General features: G+C 44.6%; 1 protein-coding gene across 7 annotated transcripts in view; it reads left to right on the top strand.

The window, feature by feature from the left end:
• Nucleotides 1-24,286, top strand: part of PTPRU (protein tyrosine phosphatase receptor type U) — a 378,319-nt gene that overhangs the window by 259,236 nt on the left and 94,797 nt on the right. For all 7 annotated transcript variants that reach the window (XM_081201863.1, XM_081201862.1, XM_081201868.1 and 4 more), the window contains exons 11-14: nucleotides 1,282-1,384; nucleotides 3,347-3,620; nucleotides 7,611-7,647; nucleotides 18,788-18,926. In XM_081201863.1, the coding sequence (XP_081057989.1) occupies nucleotides 1,282-1,384; nucleotides 3,347-3,620; nucleotides 7,611-7,647; nucleotides 18,788-18,926 (553 nt within the window). The remainder of the gene's footprint in view (nucleotides 1-1,281; nucleotides 1,385-3,346; nucleotides 3,621-7,610; nucleotides 7,648-18,787; nucleotides 18,927-24,286) is intronic.

The raw sequence follows: 24,286 nt of genomic DNA, 5'->3' as shown, positions 1-24,286 counted from the left end.
CAACCCCCAGTGCCCCAAACATTCATGACTTTGCTTCCCTCTGAAATGTTGTCACATCTGGAATCCAAGAGCTGATTCAGATGCACATCAAAGAATGCTAACTGGATCAGTTTACCACGTGGGAAGGAGGCAGTTGCTGGCGCTCGTAATTCATCCCCCCAAAAAAGTGCCATGGGAGTTTTGGTGAAGGCCGGTTATTTAAAACGAACCAATTGGATTTGTCTTTCTGATTCATTGCGCTCATAACTTGGAGAGGAGGCCGCCTAACTGCTCTGTCAAGATGTTGTTCTAGGCAGCAGGAAACAGCTACACCTAGGCTTCTTGAGGAATATGATCTTTGCAAATTCCCATTCAGCCTAATCTGATCTGCACCTTCCAGTTTAGTGTGCAGATTGGAATCAAATTATCTGCGGGCTTTCACACTTTAAGAAGCAGTTCTCAGCTCAAGAACCCAGGAGCAGAAAAACAAATGTGCCTTGCAATGATGGTGGCGGGGATAAAGATGTGCCCCCTCCATCCCCATTCTACTGGTATTTCCTGTTCATGGCCGTACCATCTGGAGAGGGCTTAACTGATGTACCCAGGGACTGTGGGTGGGAGGACCAGATGGAATGGCATCCGATGGTGGCAGTTTTGAGAAGGGAAGAGCCAAATGACAGGTGGTCTTTGCCATGGTTGACGGGGGCGGGGGAGACTTCACTGTATTATATCATTCTCTGATATATCTGGATGGCTTGAAGGAGCGTCTCCATCCCCATCATTCAGCCCAGACACTGAGCTTCAGCTCCGAGGGCCTTCTCCCTATGAGAAGTGAGGTTACAGGGAACCAGGCAGAGGGCCTTCTCAGTAGTGGCACCCTCCCATCAGATGTCAAGGAAATAAACAACTATCTGACTTTTAGAAGACATCTGAAGGCAGCTCTGATTAGGGAAGTTTTTAATGTTTGATTGTGTTTTTAATATTCTGTTGGGATCCTCCCAGAGTGACTGGGGAAACCCAGCCAGATGGATGGGGTATAAATGATGATGATGTCTGGTGATGGAGACAATTCTGGTAAAGAAGGAACCAAATAGCTGTTGCTCCCAACCAGAACATCTACAGGAGGACTTGCGCTGTCTTAAATCAGTTTAAACCAATGTAAATGTACAACCTCTCTGAGTTCAATACATGGCTTGCTATTTCCGATGAAACATCACTATGCTTGGAATTCACAAAAGCCCTAGGATTGTCCTTCTTGAGCTTATATCCTTTCTGATCACTGTCTTTTGTTTTCCTTTTTAGCTCCTAGCTTCGATTATGGGGACATGCCCTCCCCTCTGGGAGAGTCAGAGAGCACCATCACCATTCTGCTAAGGCCGGCACAGGGCAGAGGTGCCCCTATCAGGTACAGGAAAGCCCATCTACTCAAGGAACTCATGCATACCACCTTTCAGTTTTGAGACAACAAAACTTCATTTATGAAATGGAAGGTGGATTGGCCTTTTCTCTCTCCCCTCCTTCTTGCTTTAAAAAAATATTAATTGCAGTTCCAGAGGTGGGTTGGATTTGGGTCATGACTGTGGAACTAGCAAAGGGCTTAATCCTTCCCACCCACCCCCATGTCATTTGCTCAGTTTGGAGTGCTCTCGTATCTTCTTCCAAGGTGACTCAACTTCTGCTTTCCTTGAAGTTCTATTGTATGTAACAGAAAAAGGAGCTTTTTAGCCTCTAGGGAGGAATCTCCTCACACTTATTGGCTTATAGGAGCCAATCATAGTGAAAGGAGGTGAGTCAGTAACTGCGGATTGGCTCATAGTCACTCCGAAGAAGGCAGCTGGGAGGAATGCCAAGTAGGAGCTGTTCTGTATGCTCCATTTAGGAATACTGAAACCATAAGGTTCTTCACTTTCCAGGGACCATGCTGCAGAAATAGTAATAAGTCTTTGACCCCCTGCAACCCCAGACTACTACACATCCGATTGAGAGCCATCCACAACCTGAGCAAGTATGGAAATGTGAGGGATATGGCTGACAGCATTCCTCTTTGCCATCTTTGTAATTAGACTTTAATGCTGAGAATTGGCGAGCGAGACTTGATTCACCCACTGAACACACATGCCTCCCCACCCTAGGCACCTGTCTTTTCCAAAGATGGCAAAGGTTTGCCTGTTGATTTAATTCATCCCTTTTGAAAAGCGCTGGTTTTAACACGGTCTGTGCCACAGTACGAAACCTGCCCGTGAATGCTTTGGGGCATTTAAACAGTCCCTTCTGACACACTGTTATTTGCCTTTCTGCTCTTGGCTGAAGGGTAGAGAAAGTTACAAATAGTGCCTCTGACTTGGCATCTTTAATTATATATAACCTACAGCCAGCCAGGCCTGATGTGTGTGTGTGTGTGTGTGAGATCAGCTGCGCTTGGCCTGCAGGTCACAGCCGTGGAGTCTGGAGAAAGGGAGAGGGAGAGGGAGAGGGAGGGAGGGAGGGAGGGAGGGAGGGAGGGAGAGAGATAGAGTCTCTGTGGATTTCCTGCGGCTCTTGCTTGAATGTCTTGAGCAAGTGTCTTTGCATCCCATGTGCACCTGCTGGACGGAATCCTCTTCCCTTGACTTTGGCAGCAAGGCAACGCAAGTGCATCATCCTCAAAGCTCTGTGCCTTAAGTCTGGCAGCCGCCTCTTCTAAGACTCCTTAGCCGAGCCATGCATCATCTCCCTTTGCTAGCTATTCCTGTTTCTTACGAGATCGGGTAGCATAGAAATGTTGTTAAATAAATGATCATCATACGACGAAAGGGGATGGCAGCACCTCTGCTTCCACGAGTTACTTGAAAGCCACTGGATCTTCTGCCAGTAAGGCTGAACATTTGTAATCCAGTGTCTGCAGAATGATGGTATAGCCAGTAGACTCCAGCATAGATGGGCATTGGCAAGCCACAAACCCCCATGACTGTACATTTGACTGTACATGGCTCCCCCCAAAGAATCCTGGGAATTGTAGTTTATCCCTCACAGAGCTATGATTCCCAACACCTTCAACAAGACTACAGTTCCTGGAATTCTTTGGTTGGATTATTCTCTAAGGGTTTGAAAAGGCAGCTGTAAGTGGAGGTGCCAACCCCCTTAATCTCAAAGCATTCTGATTTATTTCAGCCTGGATGCCTCAGCTGGTTAGAGCCTTTGTGCTGATAATGCCAAGGTTGCAAGTTTGATCCCCTTAAGGGACAGCTGTATATTCCTGCATTGCAGGCGGTTGGACTAGATGATCCTCAGGGTCTCTTCTAACTCTACAGTTCTGTGAGACCATCTGATTTCACCCCTCTCTGTTCTCTTTCTCTCTCCAACCCGCTTCCTTGGACTGTGTCCCCAGCACATACCAAGTCGTTGTGGAAGAAGACAGGCCTAGGAAGGTCAAGCGGGAGGTGGGGGGCCAGGAATGCTTTCCGGTGCCCCTCACCTTTGACGACGCCATGTCCCGTGGCTCAGTTCACTACTTTGGAGCCGAGCTGCCCCCTAGCAGCCTCACAGAAGCCAAGCCCTTCACGGTAGGGGACAACCAAACCTACAGCGGCTATTGGAATCCACCGCTGGAGCCCAAGAAGGCCTATCTCATCTACTTCCAGGCCATGAGCCATCTCAAAGGGGTGAGTAGCAATGAGTTGGATTAAAATGTGATGAGCTGATAACCTTCCATAACCTCTGGAAGTTTTGGAGCTCTGGGACTACCACCAAGAAGGCACTGCTGCTTCCAGATCAGCTGGAACTTAAAGTGGGGAGCTCACACTGACTGATCTTAATTCAATTTGCAGCCATTGTCCGGGGCTAGCTCAGTCCCCTGAGATTTTTTTTTAAAAATCAATGATGCTGAGGATTGGATCTTGCATTTCACAAGGGCAAAGCTAGTGCATCATCACTGCAATGGTGGCTGGTGGTATAGTGTCCCATTCACCTAATAGACTAGCCTGCACTGCACCACTGAGCTACACCCTCTTTCCTTAGTCTGTGTGTCATTAATGTCCAATCTCAGCTGCTTCTGCCTCTTCCTGCCTGGACCTGAGAGACATCCTTGCTTTTTCTAGCAAAGAAATGAGCAGCGGTGCCATCAGGGCAGGACTTGGGGGCAGCAGAATCAGCAGGAGACCTTCTGATGCTCAGCTATGGTCATTCCCCGTTTGCCATCTTTGGAACGGTGGTGGTGATGGGGTAGAGAGTATGTAAGACCATTAAGTCCAAAGTCTAAAAATAATCAGACTGCACCATTGGAAATGAGAATACATGGATTTTCTTCAAGCTGTGTACAGAGGGAGAAGGGTGGGGATCTTGCTCAGGCATCTCAGCAAGAGACAATTCATTTGACACCCTTTCTTGCAGCGACTCCTTGCATCTGCTAACATTAGGAGATGTCCTCCAACGACTCCAGGCCTGTCCCCTGCAGCTGCCCCAGTGGGCTGTTCTGTCCTAATCTGCAAGACGATCAAGCTTGGCCTAGCTTCAACAGCCCAGCTTTCATTGCAGAGACAAATCTGATCTGACTAACCCGAGGTTCTGTTCCACGTCTGAGCAAATCTCTTTCAAGGTGACTGCTGGAACAACGGGGGGCATCCTCCAGAGGATCCTTGATGCCTTGACTTGACACGTTTCTGCAGCTTCCAACTGAGCCACTGGGGATGCAGAAGTGGGCAGGCAATGTATTGCCGCACCCATAGAAGTCAAAGGCTGTAGAGCCACATGAAGGAGTGTGTGCTGCCAGAGAGAGCTGGCAAAGAAGCAGGAAGGGTTGCCATTACATGTAAATCCATCAATTCAAATAAGGAACACAGGAAGCTGCGTTCTGACCAGGTCAGATTATTTGTCCATGGAGCCCAGGGTTGTCTGCTTTGATGAAAAGCAGCTCTCAAGGGTCTCAGCCTCAGACTGTTTCCCACTACATGCTTGCTAACTGATTATTTCAATTAGAGATGCCATGGATTGAACCCAGGACATTCTGGGTTCATGTTCTGTGTTATGTTTTGGAAGCAAGGAAATTCAAATGTTACAGGACCACGGACAGCTCCAAAAGAGCTACTTGCTACAACCAATGTTGGGAGCAGATTGAGGACTTTTATGCCTCCTCCAGGCTACACCCACTAAAAGCATTTGGTGTGGGTTTTTTTTTTTTTTTAGTTTTGGGAAGGGAGAGATCACTGGGGGCATACATGACAGAGGTTTCTAAAATTATGCACTATGTAGAGAAAGTGGACGAGGAAAAAAGTTTCCCTCCCCTCCCTCCACCTTATCCATAATACAAGAACTCAGGGTTGCCCAATTAAATTGATGAGAGCAGTTTTCAGAACAGACCAGAGAAAGTGCTTCTATGAACAATGCGCAATTATCAGTGCTACAGATGTAATGGTGTTAGTTTAAAAACAGGGTTAGACAAATTCATGGAGAATGAAGAATTTATATACACCATGAATTTAAAACACCTCTCCCCTAAAAATAAATAAACAAATTCTGGGAATTGTAGTTTGTTAAGGGTTTATATAGCTCTGTGAGGGGTAACTGCAGCTCCCAGGATTCTTTCAAGGTGTGTCTCTGTGTTTTAAATGTATGCAACCTAAGTGCATTAGAGGCCGTTAGCTAGGTAAACGAAACCTCCAGGTTCAGATGCAGTTCCTCTAACTGCAAATGTGGGTAGTGAGTGCCAATAAGAATGGAGCCAAATGGGGCCACTGAGAATCATAAGAACATAGGGATCTGCCTTATACCAAGTCAGACCATTGATCTGTCTAGCTCAGTATTATCTACACTGACTGGCAGCAGTTCTCCAGGATTTCAGGTAGGAGTTTTTTCTGAACTCTACCTGGAGATGCTGGGAATTGAACCTGAGTCCTGCTTGCAAGCCAGATGCTTCAGCACTGAGCTATAACCTTTACCCAGAAACTAGATGGACATGTTGACATGCCCCAAAATGTCTTGATATATTTTTTAAAAATGCTCTCTGAACAAAGAAACAAAGATGGGGGGGGTGGGCAGTGAGACAATATGGATTGAGTGTGCTCAGTAGCCACTAAACCTTGGAATGGCCTCCATGAACTCCTTAGTTCTAGAGAAGGGCATGGTTAGCTGCCTGGACTTCTGAACAGGAACACTGTGGCTAGGAGGCAACATTTTGTTGCAGGTCTCCATTGTGCTATTGAGCACTAATTGCTGGGATTAGCATTGTTGCTTCCATGCCTTGCTTGTGGCCATCCCATAGGCATCTGACTAGTCACTGTGGGAAGCAGGATACTGGCATATGTGGAGCGCCGGTCGAATTCTTAGAACTGTAATGACCCCAGGTTGGTAATGATTGACAGAAGCTGTTAATTTCACAGTCCAGCTGCAGGGAGAATAGAATAGCTGCCTGTGTGAGCAGGCAGGGGAGGATGTCTTGGAAAGCTTTATGCCCCAGCTGAGGTTCTTTCCAGCCTCCTCCTTATTGCTGCGTTCTGGTTCTCATGCACCCAGCATCCAAATGGCACAACAAGGAATCCTAACATAATGAGTAGATATAGATTATGCACATTAAGGAAAATGATGCCCATTTGTTTCATTTCCATTCTTCCATCTGCAGTGATTGTGTTATTAGCATGGCATTTTGGCAGGCGGGCAGGCAATGCAGGGGGGTGCTTGAGGAATCCCACTGGGCTGGCGAGATAGAAAGGGAGGAGACAGGCAGTGCAGGAAAGAAAAGAAAAGTGAGGAACAAAATGGTTTCTCAGATGGGCAAGTGAGATGGCTCTCTATCAACCTGAGAGGTGACCGTATTCTTTCGTGTATAACACGCCTTTGCGTATAAGACGCCCCCTATTTTGGGGGACTCCAAATTAAGAAAATGGGGGGAGATTGCTCAGAGTTGTTGAGTTTTTTGGGGGGAGGATTGCCCATAGTTATTGAGCTTTTTATTGGGGGGGGGGTAGCCCAGAGTAGCAACAGCCAATTAACACCAGCCCTGGCCACATCAACAAATAACACACCAAATAGCCACTGACCCCCAATTTTTAACATAATTTTTAAGGAAAAAATGTCATCTTATACTGTACACGGAGTAGTATGGTGTATTCATTTCTATCCATAGGCCTTAAATCTAAAGGAATTCAATGCCATGGAGGAAATTACTGTGCAAACTTTGCCAGTCACTGCAATTGGCATCATTACGATTTAAGAACCAGCTTTTAAATTGGGGATGGGGAACCTGTTGCCCTACAGATATTGTAGGGCTTTAGCTCTCATAAGCCATAACCAGCATCAGGTGGGCCATCGGGGGTACAGGTGGGCAGGGAGCCAAGGACCCCCCAAATTTTCACTGAGGGGGCCGGGGGGGCATGGCGACCTTGCACACGCCATGTTGTGTGGTGTGTGTGAGTATGTTAGTTGTAAATTGGGGTTTTTCATGCTCATATTGCTATTTATTTAAAAGAATGCATATATTGCTTAATAGTTCAAAAATATCAAAGTGGTATGAAGCCTTGATGTCTGGAAATACCTATTTCTGGTGGGATAACTGTGATGGGATGCAAGCAGGCAGAACAATATTCATTCTAAAAATAAAGAGTAAGTTCACATAAAGCTTTGACCAGTAAAATCTGACTCTCTCTTTTCTTCCCTGTTAGGAAACGAGGCTGAATTGCATCCGAATAGCCCGGAAAGGTAATCATTCTTCTTAGTGCGTTTTGCCTATATTATCCCCGTCTATTGTCAAATGGCCTTTCTGATTTGCGCCCTCTTGATGAGTGACATGCACTAGTTTTACTTCCATAACAAGGAGTGTTTTAGGGGATGGCTCAGGTAGGGATGGGCAAATCTGTAAACTTCGGTTTCCCTCAGTTTCTCATTTTTACAATCATAAGTTCAGTTCGTCACATTTCCACATCTAGGGCCGGATTTAGGTTTGATGAGCATAGCTGTCAACTTACAGATTTGAAAACAGGGGACCAGCAGCCTCGAAAATAAGGGATCAGCAGCCAAAATAAGGGATTTTAGTCAACCAGCTGAAATACGAAGTTAAAAGGGATCAGATAATTTGGGAGACCAGCGCCAGTTTTTAGCCCTTCGTTTCCAGAGGTTGCTGCTCAAGACACCAGCTGATGAAACACTGCAATTAAATAACTACAAGCAGCAACCACTTTTCGCGCAAAACGAAGTCCAAGCTGTGAAGATGCTGCTGCAGTTCTGTATCTTTTCTCTCATGCTCCATCTGCAGCTCTCAGTTCCTTCAGGCGGGGCAGGAGGAAGGGGGGGGGAATAGCGCCCAAAGTAAACCCGCAGAGCAGACTATCTATGCCAGTCTACCACTACAAATCTATGGGAGAAGCACTTGCGGTCCTTCCTCCGCTTTCCCCCTCTATGGTTAGCCCTTGGAACACCTGCCCACGCCTCTGCCTCCTCCTCTTCTCTCTGAACTGCTTTCTCTATGGTTGCCCTCGCTCTCCTCTCAAGGCTCCTCAGCAATTCATAGGCTGTGCCAGGCTGCCCATCTCATCTGGGTCCTTCGGCGGCACAGCCGCAGTATGGCCTAGTGGGAGCGGCATCGACGTCGGGCAGAGGGGAGGCCCCAGGCAGAGACGCTCAGTTCGGTGGCTGCAAGGAGAATGGCGGTGGAAGGGCCCAAGGCTCCCGCCAGTTCCAGCGGGGAGGGGCTCCCGGGGGCCGAGGCTAGTGAGAGGAGGCTGGAGGGGGGCGGGCCAGGCAGCCAAGCAACACAGTTGGAGCCTTCCTCCTCCCTGGCTGGCAGGGAGGGAGAGGAGCTGCTTCCTTTGAAACCCGGGAAATTTAAGGGACATCATCAATAAGGGACAGCAGCGGGACACGGCGCTGGGATAAGGGAGTTTCCCGCCAAATAAGGGATGGTTGACAGCTATGTTGATGAAGCCCTAAGCTACTGAAGGTTTGATGGGGCCCCAAGCTACTGAAGGTAATGGGGCCCTTTATATGTCGAGCTGTCCTTTGTCAACAACAAATTGTCGCTGTTTTTTGTGTTGAATATATGCTACATGGTAATTTATGGACCTAATAGGTATCATAGGAGCCTACACAACACAAAACCCTGTTGCTGTATGTAGGTTTTATTTTTTATTTTTTATCTTATATTTTGGAAATGTACATCCAGTTTTTTCCCCTTTCATTTTTTTTTTGGGGGGGGGGAGAGTGGAGCCCTAAACTATAGCTTGTATAGCTTATACGTAAATCTGGCACTGTCCACATCAGTTTTCCATAACACCAAAGGCACAATTCCTATATTGTGCAGAAAGGACCATCTGTGGGCTTGTCCTCTCAATATGTGGGTTGTAGCAAAAATAATTTTCCCTTAAGCAGAATTTGGGATGTAATTTTCCAAAATGGAGTGGAGGCGGAGCTTGTGCCATCATGCTTTGCATCTGTAATTTTATTAAGCATGCACACATAGTTTATAGGCTGCAGTCCTTAATACACATACTTGGGAGTAAGTCACATTGAACTCAGTAGACATTGGTTGCCATATGTCCTCTTTTTCCAGGACACATCCTCTTTTTCATGAGTATGTAAAATGAGAGTCATCATAGCGATCCATAGTTAAAAGCAGAAGTCAGCAGATGTGCCCTCTTTTTTGCTCTTCAAAATATGGCAGCCCATAGGATTGTGGCGTAAATCAAAGTTTCACTGCACCATGGCATTTGTAGTCTTCAACTGCTGCATACACAGTCAACGTAGGTCATGCACACCTGCAGCATGAAACATAAACAGTGAGAATCAATTTGAATTCTCTGCCAAAGTTCATGGCAAAACATTCAGATAACAGATTTCACTGCAAAGTTCCTCTGCAGGAATTCTATAGAATCACTCTGTGGATTTTCTCACACATCCCTCATCTAAGCCTAAATCACATTTTTTCTAAAACAAATAGAAATGTAGATGCTCAGCAAATCGAGTCATTTGCGTAAATGTTTTTCTTCCCCATAGCAACATGTTCAGGGTCTAAATAGGAAATGAATTTTCTCCCTGGCATCTGGATAATCCATTGTCCTCAGCTGCTGCACAACTGAAACATTTGTTTTGGGTTAAAAACAACAAGACTGAGTAAAGAATAACGGATCTTGTAGGAGAGCAAATTTGTTGTGCCCTGGATTGGGGGCCCTTTCAACCTTGCTGACATATTGATTTGGTCTGCCATGTGTTCTGGGTATGTTTGGTATTTTATACTGGTGGCTGGCAATATTATTCAGGAAAAAAATGTGTAGCTGGCGGTCACCACGAGCGACTCTTCTGAAATTGATCAAGGAGATATTTCTGGGTTTCTATCTCTCTCTTGATCCTGGAATTTCAGCAAATAGCCAAATGCTCAGCTTTTCACTGAGATTGAACTTCAGGGCCTCCCGTGTGTTTAATAAAATTCCTTGTGCTTGGCTAATATATTTTGCTCCCTTTTGGATTCAGGGACAGAGAGGGGATGGGAGGACTAAGCCCTTAATAAAGCAAGTTAAAAATTGTAGTACAGTAAGAAATGAAAAACGGACATAGCTATATGTGCACAAATGTAACAGCCATGTACTGGTGAAAAGAAGTTACAGTAAAATAGGCAGCGTATTATCACAATTGCAAAATGTGCATTTCTGCAAGGCTTACAAAGAACCACATAGCACAATAATCATATTAAAGAATGCTCTAAGCAACTGACAAGTATCATTACACTTGCAAAGAGTACGTTTCAGCAAGGCTTACAAAAAGCAAATTATTATTATCGTATTGAAGGGTGCTCTAAGCAGCTCACAATAGGCTTCCGGATGAGGTCATGGATTGCCAAATCTTCTTCGGATGATAACACCTCAAAAGGGTTTCAAGGCCCTGATTGCAGTTTTCCAAATGGATAATACCACTGCAAAGGTCCAAAAATCATAGGCAGGAATAAATCCACAATAAAGCAAGTTAAAAATTGTGTCTCAGTGAGAAGTGAAAAATGGCCACAACTATGCGTGTGCAGAATATTGAAGGACAGCAGGGATTAAAAACTATATGATGATTCTGTAGGACCGGGGTCCCCAAACTGTGGTCCATCGACCTCCAGGGCTAGGCAAGCTTTATTCAAGTGGATTTGCAGCACAGCCCACATTAGGCACCCATATTGATCTTTTTCAATTGTATTTTATTGCTGATTTTATTTCTTGTGTTTTACTGCGTTGCAAGTTGAGTTCTATGGAATGTGAGTTGTAATGCAATGCAATGCAGTATGAGGAATAAAAGAAGCAATAAAGATACAATTAAAAATCATACAGCATCTAGCACAGCAAGGTGTGATGGCTACGGCAGGCAGAAAAATCGTTAAGTGGCCTGCCAAGACCACCAAAAATTCTGAAGTGGTCTTGTGGGTGGGAGTTTGGGAAGCATTGGTTTAGGGAAAGGGTGGAGACTCTGTTTTGGATCAAGGGCCACACTCCCATCTGGGAGCCAGTTGCCAACAGCAAAAGGCTCCCCCCTTATAAATTATGATGCTGAGATGAAGATAGCTGCTGTTGCTGGTGGTGGTGGTGATGGTGGAGGAACAGGAGTAGACTGTGCCTCTAGTTCTGTAAAGAGGTATTGACTATTAAACCTGAAATATACTCGGAGTTGAGAGTGGATTTTATGCTCTTTATTCAGCTCATAGTGGTGAGGAGGAATGGGAGTCCCCCCAGAATGTCTGCTTTATATACATTACTTACACAATGGGCCCCACACGATTGGCTAATTCTGGGATTCTCCTGTAGGCCAATCAGATTGCGGATTCATTTCCACCTGGAGCTGGATTGGGTGGCTCCTGTGGACCAATCAGACTGTTGCATTCTGAATCCTATTGTTCTAGGACCAATCAGACTGCTGCATTTTGGATCCTATTCAACTCAGTACATAACAAAACCACTCTGAGAATTGTAGCTTTGTAAAAGGAACAGCGGCTTCTTAACAACTCCCAGCACTCTTAACAAACTACAGCTCCCAGGATTTTGCGGGGAAGCCATGACTGTTTGTAGTGGTCTAATGCTGCTTTAAATACATGGTGTGAATGTGGCCAGTGTTTGAGTGCTTCTCCTTGATTAGCTGAGAGTGCTTCTCCAAGCCTCCTTTGTTATTATGATTAATGAAAAGTGGTCCTGGAAATCTTCCTTATAGTCATTTGTAATAATACAAAATTTGTTTTATTCAATATAGCTTTCTTTGAAAATTTCAAAAGAAACTCCTTCTCGACCCCCACCCCCAAATGCAGAATAAATTTCCAGCAGCGTACAATTTGGGATTGTTAAGATTGCTGGGTGAGGATAATGGGACTCATTTTCTTGGGGGAACTGTAACTTTGGGTTGCATGCAGTGTTAGCCCTACTCAGAAGAGACCCACTGAAATGAATAGACACGACTATCTTACGTCCATTGATTTAAATGGGTTTACTCTGAGTAGAATTTAGCAGGCCACAGCCCTTAGTCTTGGGACATTTCCTCTGCTTCTTTTAAAACTGTTGCAGGTGTTTTATTGCGTTTGGCAACTTTTTAAATCAATCTGTTGTCAATGACACACCACATTGGGACTTATAAATGTGCACAGGGTGGTACTTCAAGGCTACAGCCCTCTTGTTAATTTCTCTTTATGGTTCACAACACAGCAACTGGGCAGATGGAGGTTCCTCTGTGGGATTGGAGGAGAAGGAGGCCTTCCACGCCTCTTTCTGTGTTTGTCTGTAATCATGTCCTGTCCTGTCCATTGATCTGTTAAATTGCGATAGCAGAGCATCTTTTTTAAACCGAGTAAATGATATGTGTGTGGAGCATGGAATGGCATTTTCTGGAATGCAGAACCAGAGCTATCTGGAGTTATGTACATGAATCAAACTGGCAGAGACTTGCTGGGAGCAAATGTACTGTGGAAGTCACACGAGCATACACACAGTATTAGTTTCAGCTTAGTTTATTGGTCAACCAAGAAAGCTTGACTCCTTCCTTCAGCTACAAGCATGGGAAGAACAATACCAGGATACAAAATACAATATAAAACAACAGTAAATCTAGGGACTGATCATTATCAGCCTGTCTGTTGAAAGCTTGAATCTCTATGAAAGATCTCTCTTGGAAGTTTCTGGGCCTGGACAACATATTACCATGGGATCACCCGACTGGTTTCCATTGATTCCACAGAGTCAAAGAAGGGACTTGTGCCAAGGGTCAACACTGATGCAGCTTGCTTCAAAGGTGCTTTGGACATTATGAAGCGTGCTTCATAATGCTTGCCGCAATGCACGCGCAGTATCATGACCTCCAAATGTTTGCCGCTTCCTTAGATTGCAATTCCCTTTGATCCTGCCTCTGGACCACCCGCTCCTGACCTTCAGGCCCCTTTCTATCACTAGTCCAAAGAACGGAGGAATGTTTCTTTCATCCCCTCCTCACTCTCATCTCTGATGCTTGGCATGCTGCCATGGCTACGTGTCGGGTGCAAGGAGCAGGGGCATTGCCAGGCACATAAAGTAGGCGTGGCATAGAGCACTCAAACAAATTTGAATATACTAATACAGGCTGCTTGGGGGAGGGGGGAGGATGACAAATTCCAGCTACAGTGGTACCTCTGGATATGAACAGGATCCGTTCTGGAGCACCATTCGCATCCTGCAGTGAACGCAACCTGCATCTGCTTGTGCACGGGTCACAATTTGCCTATTCTGCGCATGCGCGTAACATCATTTTGATCGTCTGCACATGCGCGAGCTGCGAAACCCAGAAGTAACGCGTTCCGTTACTTTCGGGTTGCCATGGAGTGCAGCCCGGAAACGCTCAACCTGAAGCAACTTCAACCCGAGGTATGACTGTACCAGGATTTACTCCATCCCACCCACAATCTATTGGTAAGAACTGTTGGTTATGTGCATATTAAAACTCAAACAAGTGTTTCTGGGCACTTTAAGATGGTGGGCGGTTAGTTTTTCACCGGCACTGTGCCAATGGCTCATCAAGTCCAGCATGCTGTTCTCACAGTGGCTGGATTCAAGCAAAAGAGCAATCTTCACGTCCTGTGGTTTCCAGAAATGGGAACATATTTCTTCTTCTTATTGCTGCTCCTCCTTCCTACTACTACTGTAAGGAGAAGGGACAAAACACTTTGCACTCAAACCCCCATGGCTATCCCTGAACAATGGCCCTAGCCAGGAGCCAGGTGCGCCATGTGGTGGGGACCGAGGGGTCTTCAGCCTCCCCTAATTTTTCAAAGAAGGAGCTGGCTTCCCCACAAATCATGTGGCCCTGCCCGATGTCGTGCAGGGAGGAGGCCAAGCGCTGGCATTGCGGCAGCGGCATACCTGCGTGTCCTGGCCCAGTACTAGGTGGGGACGACGGCGTGTCATGTGACATGTAACATAATGCGTCATGTGATGTGCCCCCGCAATGTGGGGCGCGAGTCAGCGCCCTTGCCAGGAGCCCTGGGAACTGTAACCTTCCCAGTGCTACTGGCGTGTGTTAATAGCAATGAGAAAGCCACAACACTTAGTGTTACTTGGACACAGCGTGCTAGCAGAACAAAAGCGCAAGAGAGGCATGCATGGCTCTTTGGGAGGAGGCAGGTGAGTGGGTGAAAGTGAGGGCTGTTGGGACTTTCAAAGACAGGTTGCAGGAGGGATTGGATGACACCATGCTCAAGGAAATCTTAGGGGGAACACCAGTATCTAAAACAGCTTTGAATTGACTTTCGGGTTGTCAGGGAGAATGAGCTACTTTCTGATTATTGTGCTCCTCTCCCCTCAAGCCTGACTAGGGGAAGGTCACCCATCACTGAAGTTAAAGCCTTAGCAATGGAGGAGGGTAAGCAGGAGTGACAGGGTTTTAATGAAGAGCTGAAAACTGCCAAGGTCCACAGATGCAACAGCACAGACAGATCACCAGGGAATGGAATGAGCCCTGTCAGAACCCAAAGCATGTTCTGCAGTGCTTTTTGCATGCCATTATCGCTCGACTCTTAAAAATGCAGGGGAACTTCAAGCCAAGGGGCCTAACACAGCTCTCTGGGCCTCTCTATCCAGCTGTTGGGACTTCTTCTCTGGAGACTTCACCTCTCACCAGCCTTGTTCTGCATAAGGAATGCCAGGAGGCAGCGAATTTTGTCCTGCCAACGCTGTTTCCATTCAGCTGCAGTTCAGTTTCTTTCCACTGAAACTTACATAACTCATTGTGCTACCTGCTATAGTTGAAACAAACACAAATTAATTGCGTAATTAGTTACAATGTATTTCAATGGGGAGGAAATGTTAAAAAACAATTCAGAAAACAACATAATTATGTGAAGTTTGTGGATTAAAATAACAACAATGGTGTATGCTGCTCATATTTGCTTGCGTGATTTGCATTTTGGACTTTGGACAAGCATGCAAATTGTAGCAATTTCGGTTCCCATTTCCATTTCTGCTGGAATTCTCTGACATCCCTACTCTGCTCTCTCTTCAAGTGATTTTGCCTGGAAGGAATAGGCCTCCCCTCTTGCCTTGTTGGTGAGATTTGTGTGTGTGTAGAAAGCTCTGACTCCTGCATAGCTGAAATGTAGACTTTTATGCAAAACTAAGAATCACATATGTCACCCCACCCACTTTATTCCTCTGTCCCCAGCCTCTACTGGCATGTGGCCCCCAGAAGTTTACACATAAAAGAATGTGGCCCTCAGGCTGAAAAAGCCCCTCCCCTGTTTTAAAACAACTTGTGCTTTCTTCATTTGATGTCTCACCCATGTGAATATGATTTGGGGCAACTGGATTCCTATTTGATCATGAAAGGATCTCTAAAAATTTGTGTAACAGGGAAAATTTGTCCCAACTACAGCTTGGTCCATTATTTGGGTAGGTGGGATTGATTGATTGATTGATTGATTGATGGGGGAAGGGAGTACATGGCATGTCTTGTATATGTTTGATTGGATTATTTTACTTTAAATCGGGTCACTACGCAAAATCATTTTGGTGTTTTTTTTTTAAAAAAACCCACACACACACGAAACAAAACACCATGTGGGATTAGATTGGATTGTTTGCTAGAACATTAAACAGGCATTGTGCATGCTTCACTGAAGATGTGCCTTGAGTGGCCATGAAACCCTGCCCAGTCTTTTCCAGACGGAGCCATAGGAAGGACACCCACGCCTCTTTGTGGCTTGGTCTCGGTCATGTTCCACTCAGCTGGGCAACCAGCATACTGCAGGGCGTGGCTGGCCTCACATGTGCCCAGGGGGGCGGGATAGTTCTCGCTTTTAATTGTAGAGGCCACAAAGCCAGATGAGACTCTCAGCTTCCCACAAGGGCAGCTCAAGGTGCCAAGGAACTATTGAGCCGTGATCTCAGCCTCTTTGTTATAAAGCAGCTTTCAGGTGGTCTCAAGGAGATCATTGCTTATCAATGCATTTACCGATTCTTATCAGGGCAATACTTATTTACTTATTTTATTTATTCACCAGTTTTCTCTCCTGCCCAAAGGGGCACAGAATGACAAACAGCCAAAACCAAAGACATAATATTTGCAGCATTTAAAACCATTTTAAAACCAACTAAAACATTTCAAAACAGTTTAAAGACATATCGAAACATTTAAGACATTTAAAATAGTGAGCAATGGGGGAGGGGTTTGAAGAATAATAAAATCATAGAATCACAGAATCATAGAGTTGGAAGGCATCTGAAGGTCTAGTCCAACCCCCCTGGAATGCATGGAATTCAATTAAAGCATCTCCTCTACTTAAAAATTTCAAATGAAGGAGAGTCTACAAGCTTCATGGGGGTGAGAAAAGCTCTTGCCTGAAACCCTGGAGTGATGCTGCCAGTCAGTGTTTACAGTACTAATCTAGATGGACCAGTGGTCTGACTCAGTATAAGGCAGCTTCCTATGTTCCTTCAGTTCTGTGCCATATGTACCAGAACTATCAATTGATGAATTATCAAAGTGTTTCAAGTACCTTGGCCTTCATGGTACATAGGAACCCGCTGGATCAAACCAAAAGCCCCCAATCCTCTTTCCTGCACCACCTGCCCACATGTTTCCAGGAAATCCACAAATCTGATGGTTTATCCATCTAGCTGATTACTGTCTACTTTGACAGGCAGCAGCTCTCCAGAATTTTAGGAAGGAGGTTTTTCTCATCACATACTAGGAGGAAAGGAATGGGGGAGAGGACCTTTTCTATAATGACACCATGCCTCTGGAATTCATTGGCAGTGGGGATCATTACAGGGCTTTAAGAGTGCCTTAAATACTCACTCTGTTTTCCATGAGTTTGGTTTTCTGTTGTTGCTTTGCAGTATAGCTGATGGCGCCATATTGTATTTTGTACTCAGCTTTTTGTAGTCTTGGGACTGGAGGAAAATTTTAAAACTGCACGTCTTTATAATTCCCTGTTCCGTGTAATAAAAAATATTTATACTATATTTATATAGTATATAGTATTATACTATATTCTTATATAGTATATTTATACTATATAAGAATACTAAATAACTGACTGGCAGAATATTTAGCAGCCCTTTCCAAATACTGAAACATACACACAACCACTTTCCATTTGAAATCTTCCAATTCCATAAATATATGCAGCCTGTTCCTTGACCTGAGCTTTTCTGTTCCTTCTTCGCAAACTCTGTCTGTCAATCTCTTCCCTGGCCCGTTCTTTCTTCTTAAATAAAGCTGTTCTTTTGACAGTATTGAGTTGCTCTCATAATTTCCTTAAAAATCCATTCTCTTCGGCCTTTGGGTTTTCCCCCCAAGCTCTCATGTACAATATGCTGGCTATTGTTATAATATAGAAAACTTGAGTTTGATTTCTTGGTTTTATATGACCTTTTATATATCCCAATAAAAAGAACAAAAGATCCAGTGGAAACTGATATGCAAAAATATCTTTCAGTTGGGTTACCACCATCCATCAGGAGTTTTAATTATTGCAGGAGTTTATTGTTTATTTTGAGATTGTGACTGCATTGTATTTTGCCTTGTGAGTTTTCTTGGGAGGGCATAAAATGCTGGAAAAGAATTTTGAATAAATAAATAAACCTGTCTCAGATGCTGTCCTGAGCCATCCACTAGCAGACACTCCAAGTGTCCCTATTTTACAGGGATGTCTCTGATTTAGAGATGCCGTCCCAGTTTCTGATTTGATCCTAGAATGCCCCTCTTTTCCTTAGGACGTCCCAATTTTCACTGGAGAAATATTGGAGGGTATGGGGTTTATTTTTATTATTTTTATTATTATGGTTTTTTATGTGTTAGAAGCTAGCTAGAGTGTCTGGGGCAACACAGTAAGTTGTGTGAGGTATAAACAGTAAAATTATCATTACGGAATGGAATTTCCCTATTTTCATTGGAGAAATGTTGGAGGGTATGCACTAGTGCCATGAATTCTATAAATAAATTGCATGTAGCATGGGACATTTCCCTTTTGTCAGTCTCAAATCTCCCTCTAGTCAGCTTCTTTGAGTGATTGGCTCCTGGTTTTAGTGCTGTGGCAGGAGTGGAGAACCTTTGGTCTTCCAGGTGATGCTAAACTACAACTCCCATCAGCTCTTGCAAGTATGGTCAGTGGTCATGAATGAATGAGAGCAAAGGTTCCCCATACCTGTGTTCTAGGAAAAGAAGCATGTTTGGAATTCTCTTTTGGAATTCAATGCCATTTTGTTCAGCCGCTTTTAAAAATATTTTGTGGGAAGTGGTTGAGCAGAAACCTCATCAGTTAAAGAATGGAGCTTCCACACATATTTCATATGTAGGAGAAAGGAGATGGTTCTACATATACCACTACAACAGGCCAGAGCTATATTCTTTTTATCCCCTGCAGCTGCCTGCAAAGAGAGCAAGCGTCCCCTGGAAGTTTCCCAGCACTCGGAGGAAATGGGCCTCATCCTGGGCATTTGCGCCGGAGGACTGGTGGTGCTGATCATCCTCCTGGGGGCCATCATTGTCGTCATACGGAAAGGGTAAGGAAATGTTTTCCCATTCTGCCTTCACCATTGCTGCTTCTCTGGTCGCTAAGCTCAATTCACCTCGTTTGGAGCCCAGCAGCCTTGCTCTGGCGGATGAAGAGAAACGTCTTGGAGGAAGGAGAGGCAGGAAGGGCATCAGCAGTAGCCAGCCAGAGTCTCAGGCCACTCACCTGTGCCCCTCCCTCCCTTATCCTAGTGAGCCTTTGTTCTAACCCAGAGGAATCTTCCTCCTTCCTCTAGGCCCCATAACCGGGGATCTTTGGGTGAGGGGGCACAAAACAATCAGGGGATCATGGCAGATCAGACAGGACAGACATGCAAGAAGCCTAATAGCAGGTGTGGACAGTCACACCTCAGCCTAATTTCAAAGGCCCCATGAAAGTGATCAGTTCTGAAAGGGGCAATTTGTCTTTCCTCAACAGCCCACCCTCTGCCAGCATTCTGCACCCATCAGAATTGCGCTAAGGGAATGCAGCCCTGGACAGAAAAAAAAGAGGTCACCCACCCACCATATGTCTTTTAGGGTGTCATGGGTCCTGTGTTCATTTTGCTAGGCAGGCCTCAGTCAGTAGAGCATGAGATTCTTGATCTCATGCACGTGGGTTTGAGCCCCACATTGGGCAAAAGATTTCTGCATTGCAAGGGACTTGATGTCTCTTGTGGTTCCTTCCAATTCTATTTTTCTAAACTGGTTTCAGCAAGGATTAAGGATGAATTTATCAGCATGGACTGCATGCAATAACCAAAAACAAACCTTTAACATCCAGTGGCTAGAAGCTGGGCATTAATGTTTAACAAAAACAACAACAGGCAACTATTTATCTTAAACACATTTCAAACTGCTTTATATTTCGAAAATGTCACAGCAGTGTACAGTCTAAAACGATCTATTTTATTTAAGTTGTACATTGCCCTGGTATATAATATGGCAGTATAGAAATAACACAAGCTGAAAACAGTAAAGCAGCAGCATGGAACATAAAAGCATCTAAAAGTGAATAAAACAGAATACCAGAGGATTCAAAAACTTGAAGCAGGATGGGTCAGGGGAAACCTGTGCAAAAAGACAAGGTTTGAAGCAACTGATGGTTACTGCTTCATGTACGGCAGAGGGGAGGGTATTCCACTTCACTGGTGTGGCAAGGATCACCAGCCTTAATATTCTGTAGGGTGCAGAGGTGCAAGTAGAATTTCCCCTTGTCACACACCTGATATTTTTCACCTTCATTGTTATCATTATATTTTTCTTTGTTATTCATATTTTATTTTTGGGGGAAAAGAAATATTCAGGAAAGAAGAACACAAGTAGAATCTCCCCATATATTCTATGCGATCTTAGAGGTCTGTAGAGGGACAGGTAATCTTTCAGGTAACCTGGTCCAGAGTGGTTAATGGCATATTATGTTAACAAGGCTGAGGTCTGAATCCCAACTTGCCTATTCAGAGGAATCTAGGTCTTGATTCAGAGGAATCTAGGTTCAAGCTGGGTTCAGGCAGTCCTAGATCACTACAGGTTGGGGTTGAGGGCCCAGAGCTATCTGAGGTTGTCAAGGGATGGGGCTTTGGGCCGTGAGGAGAGGCTGGTGCGAGGGAGTTGCTGAGAAACTGTGAAAAAGAGAGATCTATTGGGTGGCTGCATCTTTGTGGGAGAAGATGGGGGTGGCTTTCCCACCTGGCTTTTCACTCTCCCCACTTCCTGTTCCTTCCAGGTCCCTGAAGGATCTGATCCTGTGTGATTGTGTTCCTTCATGAGTGGCTTCCCTTGCATGCAGGGAAGCTGTTCTCTCTCTCTCTATTTTTTTAAAAAAATATGTTTATTGATTTCCCCCCACATTTTTATACATTTTAACAACCATCTCAAACATTAAAACAACAAGGTTCTTTTGAACCTTCAGACCTCCCTCCCTCCATGGGTTCCATATTCAAGATTGAATTTACTGTATCTTTTACTGTTATCCATCTGTTATATATCCATAATTATCATAGTTAATTCCACATTACATCCCAGCCAATGATTTTAATTGTTTATAGTGGTCTTTTAAATAAATTAAAAGTTTACTCCAGTCTTTTTAAAAATACTTGGTCTTCCTGGTTCCGCATCTTCCCCATCAGTTTTGCCATCTCCATATACTCCATCAGTTTCATCTGCCATTCTTCTTTTATTGGTACTTCTCCTTCCTTCCATCTCTGGGCTGCCATCGTTGCATACATAAAAAGTCGTTTATCCTCTTTTGGTATCTCTTCACCTATTAAACCTAACAGAAAAGGTTTTGGTTTTTAAACAAATGTCTTTCTAAACATTTTCTTTAATTCATTATATATTGGGGAAGCTGTTCTCAAAGGAGCAGCCCCATGCAAGATCAGATCCTCCTGCTTAACAGCTGTGAAGCATAAGGGTCTGATCCTGCACAGTGTTCTTGCACCCCAAATGCACTTATAAAACTCTTAGCCCCACTCCTGAACTGGACAGGGTGGTTGGCTCCTTGTTTGGCACAGGGTGACTAGGCCACAGTGTGGGATCTCGTGGTGGAGGCTGGGCTACAAATGCCAGTCAGTCAATCAGTCACTTTATCCAGAAGTTTAGAACTGTGGGCAGCAGAGAGAGAGACCTGTGTGAGCTTTTTTGCCTGGGCCCAGCAGAGCGGTCTTCAGCATAGCTTCCAGTGGCAACACCATGCCGCTGTCATTGCTACAACCCAGGTTGCTAATGGGCTGGACAGCTCCTCAGCACAGATCCCGCAGAGTCCTCTGAGCTTCAGAGCTAAGGCTGGCAGGGGGCAAGGAAGCAGGTCAGCAATGCCTGCTTTGTGTTCCGTCTATATTTCATGAGTTCCCATTCTGCCTGGGTAGGCACGATCCCCCTGCCCTTTCAGGAACATTAAGTCCCCGACAAAGGAGTTGGTTTTCCCCCAAGCAGCCCACCGGGGAATGACAAGAGTCAGCAAGGCGCAACAGGTCAGGCCAGCAGGAATCGCAGAGGTTGGACGGAGTCACACGTTCATGAGTCTCTGGTGGATTGGCTGCATGCTATCCACCTCACGCATCTTCTGCCTTTGCACTGCTTGCTGCTCACTGTCTGACAGTCCGTGGCTTGGAAGCGGATCGAATTGGGGGCCACCGTGAAACTTTCTGCCCTCAAAACAAAGTTGGGCGTCTTCCAGGGAAAGAAAAAGTGGGGGGTGGGGGGGGAGAGAATCTGGATTGGAGTACTGAGCTAAAGATCATATGAATGCCCAGAGGCAGGATTTGTGATAGTCTCACAACCCTCATCCTTCTGTATAAACATACATGCTGGCTTGAATTAACCCATAGCTGCTTCTTTATGTTACACTTTCCTCTTCCAGACTGGTGTTTTGTCGCAGGTATATTCTGCAGCATGTTATCGATGCAATAATAGTGCATTATTAGTGCAGTAGTGGAATAGTGTTGGATCTACTCTGCTTTAGTTGTTTGTTGCTGTTTTTTTAAATATGCATTTTCCAAATTTATTATTATTTTTAATAATAATAATAATAATAATAATAATAATAATAATAATAATTTATTTGTACCCCACCCTCCCCAGCCAGGCTCAGAGTGGCTAACATCATATAAATAATACAATGTGCATAAAACAATCAATCAATCAATCAATTAAAATACATCCCAAAATTAAGTCAAATAAATAAAATTTAAAGTTAAAACTGGACAAATGGCAATATTCAGGTTAAAATATTATACACATCTTACAGTTCTTTTTTTAATCACCTCATTTAGTCCCCCCCCCCCGATGCTTCCCCAATGATACCACATTATTGCTGTCCAACAGCAACAACCTCAAAATAAATAAACCAGAACATTTGTGGTATAAGATATAACAGCATGTGCACTGAGTGGAAATGGAGCAGTGTGACTGCCCCGAAACCTTCGCAGGAACAAACAGTATTGAAAATGGGATTGCATGTGACCACCCTGGTGAACACAAATAATAATGAATGCACCATAGAAAAGGATGTCTGAATGCAGCCTAAGCCCTGTTGACACCATACATTTAAAGTCAAGGCTTCCGCCCAAGAATTCTGGGAACTCTAGAATGCTAAGGCCAATATTCCGTGCACAGAGCTACAATTCCCAAAGTTTCCAGTGAAGAGGGATTGATTGTTCAACCACTTTAGAATTTGTAGCTCTGGGAGGGGAATGGGGTCTCCTAACAACTCCCAGCATCCTTAACAAACTACCCTTCCCAGGGTGCTTTGGGAGAAGCCATGATTCTTTTAAGTGGTATTCTAGTGCTTTCAATGTATGGTGTCAATGTAGACTAGGTCTGTAAAATAGGAATGTCTTGAGAAAAATGGGGGAAACAGAGTTATGTGTTGGTAGTTGGTGCTGAAGGTGGCTTCTGACTAATGCTGCAGTCAGATTACAGTCTTTACAGTCTTACAGAAGGGCACAAATCCTGGATGTCATTTAATTTATCCTGGCAAAGTACAATCAAGTCCTGTTAATGTGCTGGGATGTTCTGCCAACTTGTTGTTAAGCATTTTTTTGCGCCCATCTTTCAGATTCCAGAACCGTGCCGCTATTTGACTGTAACGTAAATGGCTCTGCAAAGGATGACATGCCAAGCAGCGTTGAGCTTAAAGAATTCAGTGTCTGAAGTGGATTTGTTTAACCTTGTGCGACAGGGAGGGGCAAGAGGAGGGAGGTCTGTCTTCTTTCACCTGGGCTCTGTGCCGTGCCAGCTCACGCAGCGTCTTGGCAGACATGAAATGCCAGCTCCGTAGGGGTCCTCATATCAATTGAGGGGCCCTCATATCAACCGAGGAGAGCTTCAGTTCATTTTAGGATTTCTTTTTAATATTAGTTATGTAAGGCTGTGCACACATTAGCGGCTTAAAGCACAGTTTCCCTGCTGCTGCTATTCAAGTTGCATTTGCACACTGCAGTACGTGCCAGAGAGTAAGTCTTCATCCAATGTGTGTCATGTCTCCCCCCCCCAATAAATTTTTATTATTTTCTCAACACAGTTTCATACCATACATCAAATCACATCTATACTTCTAGCTCTGCCGAGCTTATGACTTCCCTCCTTCCCTTCAACAGGTATCCCATGTTTCTTTAAATCACTTATTTTAAATACTAAATCTCTTATTTATTACATTGTAGGAGTTATTTCAGTCCTGCCACTGTTTTTAAAGTTTTACAATTATCCTTTAAATAAACCATAAATTTACTCCAACTTTCTATGACTCTCTGGTCGTCCTGGTCCTGAATCTTGCCGGTCAGCTTGGCTAATTCCGCATAGTTCATCATTTTCGCCTGCCACTCCCAATGTGTGTCATGTCTTGGGTCTCCCTGCACCTGTAACTCCCCAC

Source organism: Podarcis bocagei (genome assembly GCF_964188305.1).
Source record: "Podarcis bocagei genome assembly, chromosome: 7".
NCBI classification, from domain to species: domain Eukaryota; kingdom Metazoa; phylum Chordata; class Lepidosauria; order Squamata; family Lacertidae; genus Podarcis; species Podarcis bocagei.
Note: the sequence above shows the minus strand (reverse complement) of the source record. Positions and strands in the feature narration are given on the sequence as shown.